General features: G+C 40.0%; 1 protein-coding gene across 2 annotated transcripts in view; it reads left to right on the top strand.

Moving 5' to 3' along the window:
- MOB3B (MOB kinase activator 3B) overlaps positions 1–8,133 on the top strand; it is a 228,312-nt gene extending 220,179 nt beyond the window's left edge. For both annotated transcript variants that reach the window (XM_010588047.3, XM_064291817.1), the window contains exon 4: positions 1,987–8,133. In XM_010588047.3, the coding sequence (XP_010586349.2) occupies positions 1,987–2,016 (30 nt within the window). In that variant the 3' untranslated portion in view covers positions 2,017–8,133. The remainder of the gene's footprint in view (positions 1–1,986) is intronic.
- Positions 8,134–12,337: the final 4,204 nt, after the last annotated feature.

Genomic DNA, 12,337 nt, shown 5'->3' on the forward strand with positions numbered 1-12,337 from the left:
TGGAAATGACCGCTGCCATCTTTGTGTCTCCAAAGCATGTCATTCTCCAAGGAAAAGACAGGGAAAGGAATGAAAGTGTTTTGAGTGCTTCGTTTGTGCGTATGTTAATACTTTTTTACCCTTCTCGATAACCCTCTCAGGTAGGTATCCCAGTCTCCATTTGACAGACGAGGAGACGAGGGCTCATTCATTGCCTAATTAAACAAACATTCCTTGAACACTAACTGCCAGGCCCTGGGAGTATGGCAGCCAACAGAGCAGACACAACGTCTCCTCCCATGGGTCTTATAGGACCTTACAGGAGATGAACCCAGGAGGCAGGAATGAAATATATAACAGAGGGTGCCATGAAAGGGTGGCAGAGGGGGATATACCCTTTATCAGAGGTTAAGGAAGGCATCTGTGAAAAATGGACATTTCAGCTGAGGCCTGTAGGGTCTGGGAGGTCACAGAGGTAATAAGGGACAGAAATGGGATCTAATGCAGGTGAATTTGGGTTTCTATGCCTCGTGCCCTCCCCTCCTGTGCATATTCACATTTATGTCATTGGATGTTAGTATACGTACTAATCAGTACACTAATACATTAGTACTTTGGAGTCTCTGTCTCTTTCTTCCCAGTAGATAGTTGTAAACTTGAGAATAGCAACCTTGTCTCCCAGTCACCGAGTACATAGTATTAGTAATAAACACAACTAAATTCTTATTTAATTTTTAATATAGGTATCTGTATGCAATTGCCCATCTTTAATAATTATTATACGGATGCAAAAGTGCCTTTATTCTACTCACGTATATTATTATTTTTTCACCAACATGCCCGTATGGTTTTCTCCTGTTCTCAAGCTCCTTTTATTCAGGCATTTCCTACTTTATCAACTGGGGTGATCTGCTCAGCTTGCAAGAGATGTGGCAGCTGGCGGCAGCTCTGCAACAGGTGGAACTTGGAAGAAAGTCATTCATTCATCTAATAAAAATGGCATTAAACGTGTCCTCCCAAGTGCTGATTGGCACAGCCTGCTACCCAGCCCACTCTCGGAGATGAAAGAGGAGAATGTCCCTGCACCAGGCACTGTACTAGGAGCAAGGGATACAAAGAAGGAAGACACATGCAGTGATTCAATGAGTGTTTATTTTTCCTGCTAGTGGGGCCCACAGACATGCCCATAGTCCATGCACACACGCAAATGCATAAACCAGTGTGTTACCTGCAAGAATAGGATGTCATCTCGCTTGAGGTGGGAAAAGGAATGGGGATTAGGCAAGTCGAAAGGAGATAGGATATGGTAGGAGCAGGCCACAAGCAAAAGCGTCTGCCTGGGCAGAGCCCCAGAAGTGAGACACAGGATGGCCCATTTAGGATCTACAAATGCCCAGAAGAACCAGGCAGGTGTTGTAGACTGGTGGAAGGCTAGGAGATTGCATGTCAGATACATTGACATATTCTTCATTTCCATTAAAAGATGTCCTCCCTCCCACTTTTCTTGACTGGTACCCACCTTTCTTGTCTGGTCCCCACTTAAGCTATCCTTCTTCTGTTTTTTTTTTTTTTTTTGCCTTTTCTTGAAACTTAGGTAAACAGAAATTATTCTCTACTTGAAGAAATACAGACGTCCAAATCCGATGAAAATTGGTAAATAATACTCGCTAATGTTGGCGAGACAACTGGGAGTAGTATGCGCTGAGAGCATGCTCTCCATCTGAAGGGGGCAACTATTCTTCAACTCTAAGCTTCTCAGCGGTTCCAAATCTTGCAGTTTTTCAGAAAAAGTCAGAAATTTGGATTTTTTACAAAATAGCCAAGTTTTTAAACCTTGCATTGATTTAAAACAAACCAACAAACACACTGGCAGACCTATTCATGGCCCATGCTTGCAAACTCTTGTTTAAAGACTCTGCAAATTCCCAGGGTATTTTCAGAACCCTTCAACAAGTTGTCACTCTGCTTGTAGTTTCCCCTAACCATCCTTCTCCCCTTGTTTTCCAGAAAGAGATGACAACCAGGATGTGTCACTAACTCTCCAGCTCACACTTCGAAGGAAGAGGAATGCTTTTTCCTCACACAGTCCTGACCGGGCAAGAGGCCAACCTCCCTGGCTGAAATGGCACACCTCCTGCCAGGAGCAGGAGAGCTGAAGACCAGTGGTGACCACTGGGTGACGTTTCCCACTCACTTCATGTGCTCTTAACCCTCAAAGTGCTGCTAGCCATGATCTGTGTGCCAGGCAGACACAACGTGAAGGACAGACAAGGACCATCCCCTGGGCCTTCCTGGCTGGGGATCTTCCAGAAGGAAGCCACTGCACTTCCAAGTGTGTCACAGCTCTCCTGTGACTTGCCACCGAAGCTTTACTGGAATTCAGGTTTTGAGACTGAGATGCTGATTTGTGCTGATTTGTACTTTTCCACTCTATGCTGTTAACCCGCTGACTTTTCTGTAATTTGTTTTCTAAGTAACAAGTGAATTTTGGATTTCTGAATGCGTAGCAAGTTTTTCTGTAACAAGCCTTGCTTTCCAGTTCCTTAAAGCTCTTGCTGTGATCCTGTGGTTCAACATGGTGCAGGGCTGTAGAGCTGTACCCCAGCGGCAGCACCAACACAATTTCCCCAACACCAAAAAACCAAACCAAACCCAGTGCTGTCCAGTCGATTCCAAGTCATAGCGACCCTATAGGGCTGAGTAGAACTGCCCCATAGAGTTTCCAAGGAGCCGCTGGCAGATTTGAACTGCTGACCCTTTGGTTAGCAGCCGTAGCACTTAACCACTACACCACCAGGGTTTAGTTTAATTAGGGACCACTCCATGGGGTGGTTTATGCCTGCCCCAAGTAGGGTCTTCAGACTTTAACTACAGGGAAAAGACTGGTCCCTAGCATAAGGCTCAGAAGTTACCAGTTTACCCTGAACAGAATGTGGTTTTTATAACCACCCTCATCCCTTGTTCTTTCATTCAAAATATTTTTTCCTGTTTCCCTGAAGAGATATCATAAAAGAACAAGAATGATCAGCAGGAGCCCCGAGTCACGTAAGTGCGGTGTTCGTTCTTTTAAGAGTAGGGAGTCATGGCCCTTTCTACATAATACTAAAATTTCAGTGAAAAAGGAAACACAATTGGTTATTTGGTGCATATAGATGAAACAATGAACCCACTGACTTGGAACCTTCTCAACCAACCCTTTGGGCTTCTAACCCCAGCTGACGTGTTCTTCCTCCACGCTCTCTCCTCCTCCGCCATATTCTATTATGGCACGAAATGAATTTCTGCCTCTATAATTGTGCCACAGTTGCCAAGGCAACAGTGGAGCTGGAGCTAGCTTCCTTCTTCTACCCTTTCCATGTTTTCTGTTCCATTAGACAGTCAGAATAACACGTTCTGTGCTATATCCTGCCTTTGAAACCTCAGTGAGTTTTGGTTGATGAAATGTTGCCTTCTCTGTTTCATTGTGTTGAAAAGTGTGGTGGTCCCAACAGCCTGCGATGGGGGTAATGATGCTTCAAGTGATCATTTGAATTTAACAAAATATCAGTTGGTGGAGGGAAGTAGATGAGAATGTATTAGTGCATTTTGATGTAATAACTATTAAAGAATAACTAAACAACTCTGATTTCGTCTTATTATACATAATGAGTTGAAGCCTTTCCTGGCTGCCAAGAAAGGCCTAGAAAGCATGAAATCTTTGTCCAAGCTCAGAAAGGGCTGACTGTGTGCATAGTGGCATTCTACACTGACCTAACGAAGCAGACCATCCCTTGCTTCGGATCTCACAAAGGTTGTCTCCTGGAATCCAATGCTGCTACTTTTCTCCATGTCGTTGGACTCTGGCCATCAACAAACATGTTTCCTTTCTTGCTTCCTAAGTAACTTTGAGATGACAAGACAGGCAGATTTTTCTCAGCATCACTTTTGGCTGAAAGAATATTTGACTGTCCTAAGGATCCTGAGAACAGAGAAACAAGAGCCCTAATCCCCAACCTGTGCAATACAGCAGTACCACGTGGGACTGTAGGACAGTGGGACAGAGAAATGATGACATGGTGCCTTGGTCCTAGGAGGAACTGTGTGCCACGCAAAACCAACCACAGGCCTTTTGCATTAAAAAGTTGACTTTGTTCCTGCATTTCAATAATGCCTCATCAAGTAGGAGGCTGGAATCTGAAGACATTTGTTTTTCCTTCTTATTAAGGTTATTTTCTATTAACTGTGTGTATGAAATTGCCACTCAATTTAAAAATCCAAATTTTTTTTAAACTTCTTGGAACAGTTTCCTCCTGGTTATGTTGCTAATTGCACTCATCAACTCTTCTAGGGCAAATTCTGGCAAACTGCTCTCATTTTTTAATTACAGGGTATTCCTGTTCCCACAGAACTTTATTTGGCAAATTCTAAAGAAAATCGTTACAGGTGATTTTTATGTCTTTGGCCTGACTGCATCCTTGTAGCTGCATCTCTTCTTGCAAATGAAGGCCCTAAGCTCCCTGCAGCCCTGCCGGCACCTCCAGCCCTCTGGATCCCAGACAGACTGCGTCTTTCTCCTAACTCAGCTGCTCTGCCGGAGCAGCCCCATACCCCTCTCTTCCCCTTCTTTTTCCACTATTTTTTCTATTTCGAGAAATTTCAAAACTGACATTTCAAAGTTGAAAGATTGCAATGAACACCTTTTGCCTTAAACGCACCAGTTGCTAACATTTTCTACACTTTTCTTTCTCTCTCTGTAAACAGACACTTTTATTGCTGAACTATTTAAAATAAGTTGTAGACATTATGAAACTTTGAAATACTTCAAATTTCTCTTAAAAATAAGATCGTTTTCCTACGAATCTGCCATATCATTTTCACACTTAAGAAATTAACCATCTTCACTTTTTTTTTTTACTCTCTATATCTAATATGGAGCCCTGATGGCATAGTGCTTAAGAGCTTGGATGCTGACCAAAAGTCAGCAGTTCAAATCTACCACCCACTCCTTGGGAACCCTATGGGGCAGTTCTACTCTCTCCTATAGGGTCACTGTGAGTTGAAACTGACTCAACGGCACCAAACAACAGTAACTTATGATCCACACGCAAATTTCCAAAGTGTCCCAAAAATGTTTGTTATAGCTCTTTTTTTTTTTTTTTTTTATCCAGGATGCAATCAAGATTACACGTTGCATTTAGTTGTCAATACCTTTACTTTCCTTTAATCTATCTGAGTTTCTTAGTCAGTGTGTGTGTGATGTGTATGTGTATGTGGTGTGTGTCTTTCATGACACTGACATTAATAAAGGGTTCAGGACAGTTTGTTTGTCGAATGTCCCACAGTCTTGATTTGTCTTTTCCCAACTGATTCCTAGTTATTAAATTCAGGTTACAAGACTTTTGGGGAAGAATTCTACATAAATGATATTGTTTCATCCTATTGCATCACAACAGGAGGTACGTAATGTCAATTTGTCTCTTTTGTGATGTTAAGGTTTATCAGTGGGTCCAGGTACTATTTGCCTGATCCGTTCATTATAAAGCTCCTTCTTGGCTATAAAGCTCCGAGGTTCAGTACACATGACATTTTATAGACTGCGAGGCTGTACATAGGTACGTTCCTTTCTTACTATTCTCAAAGAGGTCCAGCATCTGCCCCCTCTCCCCGACAAATTAAAACCATTGCTTGAGTGATATTAGCAGTAACTAAGAGTTCATACCTTTCCATTTAGCAAAGGAAAGGTGAAACCGGAAGATTCCCTGTGCAGGCAATATATGAGTGTATGTGGCTATAAGAATTTTTATGATCCCTGGAGCCAGACTTGAAATATATATAATCTTTTTTTTTTTTTTTTAATTTTGGGCTCGCATCCTCAGTGACCTCACATGCAGACCCATGGTTTTTTTAATTGAGGGCATGAATTCTCAATGGGTTGATTGCCCAAGGGGGCAAAAATTGGTTCTTGGGGGAGGTATTAAAAAAATCTTAGATATAACAATGGTTTGCGGCCTTCCAATGGGCCACAGTACACAGCAGATACAAAGTATATGTATGGTATTAAAAGTTCATGGGAATTGGGTTGGCTGGGGGACTATTAGTATAAAGTGTCTAAAAAGGCTCCTAAAAAAAAAAATCTGTTACCATTGAGTCGATTCCAACTCATAGCGACTCTATAGGACAGAGTAGAACTGACACATAGGCTTTCTAAGGAACGGCTCATGGATTCGAACTGCTGACATTTTGGTTAGCAGCTGTGCTCTTAACCACTGCACCACCAGGGCTCCAAAAATCTTGTAGGAGACCCATAATAGGAGAATAAATAAATAAGTTGAGAAATACTAGACTCACTTTCTGTTCCTTAGGTTGTTTATTTTCTCTTCCTGGGATGTTTTCTCAATGGTCAGAGCCCACAGTCTCCGAGTCAGGAGGGGTGGAAGCAACTTGCAGAGATTTCTGTCCTCCTACCCTCTTAGATCATATCAGCAGCATTCCAAGTGAAAAACCTGTTCTCACACAGACCTTTCGGCAAGAAATTCTGTAGCATCCTTTGGTGTAACCCACTGAACACTCCACAACATCTGAAATCCTTCCATTCAACACAAGCCCAACTATTATCTTTGAGTTTCAGCACATCTTTTTTAGTGTTCCATGTTAGGAAAGATCCTAAGATTATATAGGTTAAGTAGAAATACAAATATTTATCAAATATAAATAAGAGCTTTACCTGAACATCCATTAAATATGCGAAGACTATTACCATTTGACCTTCAGCCTCCTTCCTTCAGAGTTCTTCTACCTGTAGCATTCTCTTGGAAGTCTTGTTGTCCATTGTTAACCATTTCTGAAACTCACCTTGAAACCTTCCCAAAGCTCTCCATGTCACCCTGCATTATGGACGTGGCAGCAGTGAACGTAATAAGAAATTATTTCATGCTTTCTCCAAACTCTATAGTGTCTTTGCTAAGTCCTGACTTGCTTTTTACATATTTATAGATTTTCTTTTCTATTTTATTTGCCTACACAAAATTCTTATCTGAATTATATTCAACCATTCTGGTTTCCCTTCCTGGGTTTCCTCCATTCCTACCTTAACACTCTTTCTAGATTATTACACTGGTGGGGTGTGTGTGTGTGTGTGTGTGTGTGTGTGTGTGTGTATTCTAAGTTACCCCCTTCCTTTGGCAAAGCATTAAGGCACTTGGATTGAATTATTCTCATTGTTCTATGGTAATTTATGCTGATCCATCATTCTGGTCATTGATGGAAGCACAGCCCTTCTTATTGTCTTTGACCCTCTGTCCCTTCTACACCCCATGGGTACCACACTGTGAGAAAATAAATATCATAGGAAAAGTATGAACATGCCTTCAGATATGTGTGCAAAGACATGATCCCAAAGGGAGTTGGAAGTGTCATTTGGATAATACTGTTTTCATTCTCAGTTTTATATTTTTGGTCTTGAAATAAGTGATTCTTTTTTAGAATTAGCCAAATAAAGTGTATTTTTTAAATAGTGATGTTTTTCCTCCTGTTTTAAAAAAATACATACTGACAAAAAACCTTTGTAATAGGCCATGTCCCTCTGGGCAGGTATTAAGAAATTTTCAATGAGTAAATAAGGATTTTTATAACTTTTAGAGGGAAGAGTCCATTTCTAATCAAGCATTTAAGCTCTTTGACTAGCTTTTAGTGTTCTGACTTGAAAGTTTTTCAGTATCTTTTTTAATTGCATCAGAAATAATGTTTGCTCTATTTTAGTTCCATTTGTGCTAAAATTAAGGGTTTCACTGTAAGAAAAACAGACTAATGTAATTAAATCAATTAGAAAAACAATTGAAGGATATTTATGAAATCAGGTCTGTGTGAGTTTAGGAGAACAAATGTCACAAATAAAAGATATAATATCATCTATGCTCTCTTTTTTTTAATAGTCTATTTCTTTAATGAATATGTTCTTCATCTTGCAATGGTTCTGGAAGAGGTAAATAAAAGAAAACTGTGAATTCTACATAAAATAATTCGATGTTCATTTGAAAACACACATGCACGTATTTTCGTTTTAGCTGAAGTTCCTTTAACCTACGACAGAATTTCCCAGGAGGGTAGAATGCATATACCGTGTTTTCACGCAAATAATGCGCACCTTCTGTTTGCTTGCCAAACACGCCCTCCCCCTACAAAGTATTTTCATAAGAGCCACTATACCAATTTTCTTTTACATGTTGCTCTAAGAAAATTATCATATTGCACTTATGAAAATACCTTGAGGGGAGAAGGTGAGGTTGACAACAAACCTAGTAGGTGCACATTATTTTCGTGAAAATACAGTAGTTTAGCATCTCAATAGATCAATGTTGTACATGTTTTTTTCTTGCAGCAGGATTCAATATGAAATTTGTTAATCTGCCATATAAAGGTAATAAATCTAGACCATAGGAAAAGCCCTTGGATCAGAGTAAATAAACCTGAATTTTAATCTCAGGTTTACCACTACATTACTCTTGTGACCTTGGGTAGTCTAATTGTTCTGTGACTCAGGTTTCTGAACTGCAATCTGAGTTTAAATTGCTATGTAATTTATAATTATTGTAATTGTTTTAGGGGAATAAATAAGGTAAAAATGCTATTAAGTTAGGGATATGAAAAATAGAAATATATATAAATTCTGTACTGATTGATATGTTAACAGTATATTTTTATTTACTGTATAAGAATTATAAATGGCTTTAATAATAGCCGCTGTTGCTAATAGCAATAACGGAATACTACATCTGACAAAAGCTACTTGTGACAAGGTAATTTCTAGACACAGGACAGAGAGGAATAAGACTTCTGGAACCTGATCAGGTTCGTAAAGGGTTCCTCTGCTTTAAGTTCCACTGTTAAGATGTGGTAAAGATGAAGCCAGTGGATTGAAAATGGCCTGCAGAGACATTCTATTTGACCCACACAGCGTTTGTTCTCTTACAAAACTTTTTGTAATAACAAGTCACCAACATTTAAAATTTAGAAAATTTGACACATAGAAACAGGATTTCTGATTTATCTTACAAAATGAGAAGATCTGGCAACACCAGGCTTTTGTTCTCATGTGGCCGGAATTAGTTGAGAAATGGCTGACCCATTTAGATGGAGCGTGTTCCTTGCAGGTTACCGCTGTCCTCACCACTCCCTATTGCCTCCCAGACATGTGGCTGATTGTCAGTCGCCATCTGAGTTCTTATACCGGGCTGGTTCATCCATTTACATTTCTTGCTCTCCTTGAAGGTATTTCAGGTCACAGCCCCTGCTACACTGTGTCTTGCGAGGCCACTGATGAAACCACTCTGTTAATTCCCAAATTTATCCCCACCCACGCTGAATATCTGCTATATGATAATAAATGGGAAACAGTCTTGGAAGGCAATAAATTCAAACCAGATGCGTTTTCACTTTCCCCACCCAACAACAACAAAAAAGATACTCCCATAAGATAGTTCCCATAGAAGTCAAGTGGATCATTAAATCGATCCAATCTTTCACTTATTCCGTCATAAACAAACTTCAACCCTGTTTCCGAGTAAAATGATTTGCTACATTGACCAAAATGATAAAGAAATGTCATTGAAAGCAACGGTAGTGTTATTTATAACAATTACATAATTTATCTGGTTTTTCTTATTTTTCATTGTTAAATAGATTTTAGCAGAATGCTTTAACTGAAACTCCTCATTGTTTTAATGCAACACTCACCATCAATTTTTTTTCATGAAACCAAGCAAAAATTCCCAGTACTTAATAAATGAAAAACTAAATGAGGAAATCCAATTCAATCTAATTAAATTTTGATTGAGTTTATAACTGTATACGGCATACTAGAATTAAGTTCAATATCTGTTCCAATGGAAATCATATCGTATGATTGAGACATGACCTCATATATTACCAAATCAGCAAGAGTCTAAGCATTTTCAAGAAATTTTAGAAAATAGAGGAAAATAAATATCCATGTAAGCCTGTACTTATTAACTCAGAAATGGAATCGTGGATAACTATTCTCCATCACTGTGCCTATGTAGGTGTCTCTACAAAGTACACATTTGATATGACTAAAAACTGCATGTTGATTGATATACACAAGAGGCAGTACCAGTTACCAAATTCATAAATTGCGACTTGTTTATCCAGAGGTTAAGTGCTCAGCTGCTGACCGAGATTTGGTGGTTCAAACCTACCAAATGGCTCTTCAGGAGAAAGACCTGGTGATCTGTTCCCATAAAGATTACAGCCAAGAAAACTCTATGGGGAAGTTCTATTTTGTCACATGGGGTTGCTATGATTCCGAATCAACTCAATGGCACCTAACAGTAACATGGCTTGTCTTAATCAGAAGTATGAAGGTACAACAAGGACGTTCAGCCCACCTAAATCCATGAGGAAGGCAAAACCTGGGTAAAGATGCTTAGCGTTTTAGTCAGGATAAAGCCTAGAAGGAGAAGTTAACATTGGCTGGGAAAAGAGCACCTGGGCTGCCCATCCCTGCCCTGTCTGTGGATGCTTCTGCTGGGAAAGTAGAACAAGAACAGAGTCTCTCTTCTGCTCGAAACCCTGCCAAGGCCCCATTTTTCACTCAGATTAAAAGCCCCTCCGGGTGTTTTTCTGGCCTCCTTGATGGCCTCATACATATCAGGCATGCTCGCCCTTATGGCCTTGGCACTGTCTGTTTATGCTCTTCCCCCAGAGAGCCATGTAGGAGTCCCTAGATAGTGCGAACAGTCAATGCATTTGGCTGTTAACTAAAGCATTGGAAGTTCGAGATGCTTCACATGAATGGGCTGGTTATCTACTTCCAAAAAAATTAGCCACAGCCACTGAAAATCCTATGGAGCACAGCTCTACTCTGACATACATGGGGTCAGCATGAGTCAGAGTCAACTCACTGGCAACTGTTTCTGGATTTTTTTTTTTTTTTTTAAAGAAAGCTCCTTGCCTAGCTCCTTCTCCTCTCTTCAAACCTGCTGGAATGCCTCCTTCTTGATGAGGCCTTTTCTGATCACACCTGCCTGCCAGCACTGGTGATTCCCTTTTCTCTGCTCTTCTTTTCTCTATAACGCTTCTATTTGTTAGGTATATTATTTATTGCCTGTCTCTCCCAAAAACATATAAGCATGACATCAGGAATTTCTATTTGTTTATTGATGTATCTCAAACACCTAGAACAGAGGGTCTAGCACACAGAGTTCAATAAACATTTGATGAAAGAGTGAATGAATTAACAGGAAATACAGGTGCCTAGTTAAGACCTGCTACCAGGGAGAGGCTAATTAAAAGCAAATATAATGAGGGCAATACTAATTTGATGATTCACAAAAATTTACATTTACTGAATGCTTAGCATAGACCAAGTACATTCCAAATGCTTTACGTGAATAATCTCATTTAATACTCAAGACAACCCCATAAAGTTGGCTGTTTTTATCCCATCTTATGGTCAAGTTTAAGTAATTAATTTGCCCAAGGTTACAAGCAAGAAAGTGGTAAAGCTTGGACTTAATGCTACACAGATGTGCTCTGGAGCCCACACTCTTAACTATGGGAGACGATGCCTTTGAGCCCCTCACCCCCGGCACCGGGCTCTCTTTCAGATGGTCTCCCTCTCTACAATCAAAGGTTCCATGTAGTTATCAATTCAGTCTTCAGTTTCTTTCCTGGTGATTTGTTAATGTGGTAGCATTAATGTTCCTATGATCAGTCCATCTGAGATCATAAAGTATGTCTATACGGAAGATGCACATCCAAGGTAACATGAGTAAAGTGGACCCTGAGTCAGAGATTAGGTGGGACAGTGGATCAAATGGTTGGACACCAAGAAGGTCAGAATGACCACTCCAGGGAGTGTTAAGTGGTGTGAGGGTAAGGCTGAAGGCCAAGGCGGGGTCTCTGAGTGGGCAGAAGACAGAAAGACAATCTGGAAGTCCAGGAGGAATCACGCAGGATGGGAGCGGAGTGTTCCTATGATCAATTGAAAGGGTACATAATAAGGATGTCTAGGTCTTGCTCCTTACCGGGAAATGGAAAAGAAGTACGCATTTCATTCATACTTACAGGAATACGAGCATATTTTTAAAAATTAATAAACAGAAGGATCCAAAGCAAAAAATCTTAGCTTTGACAATAAGAAGTCTCTAGAACTACGACAGTTAATTTTTGCTAAGTTCCCTTCTCTACTATAGAAATTAACTGGCATTAATTCTTTGGCCATAATATAAAATATGGGCATTTATGAACACTTAATTAGAAATATGCAACTGAGGGGCTGGCTGGAAGATTTATTAATGCATATATTTTGTTAGCTATATTTAGAAACAAAGAGGAGTCACATTACATATTCAAAGCAACA

This window comes from Loxodonta africana, chromosome 9 (genome assembly GCF_030014295.1).
Source record: "Loxodonta africana isolate mLoxAfr1 chromosome 9, mLoxAfr1.hap2, whole genome shotgun sequence".
Lineage (NCBI taxonomy): Eukaryota > Metazoa > Chordata > Mammalia > Proboscidea > Elephantidae > Loxodonta > Loxodonta africana.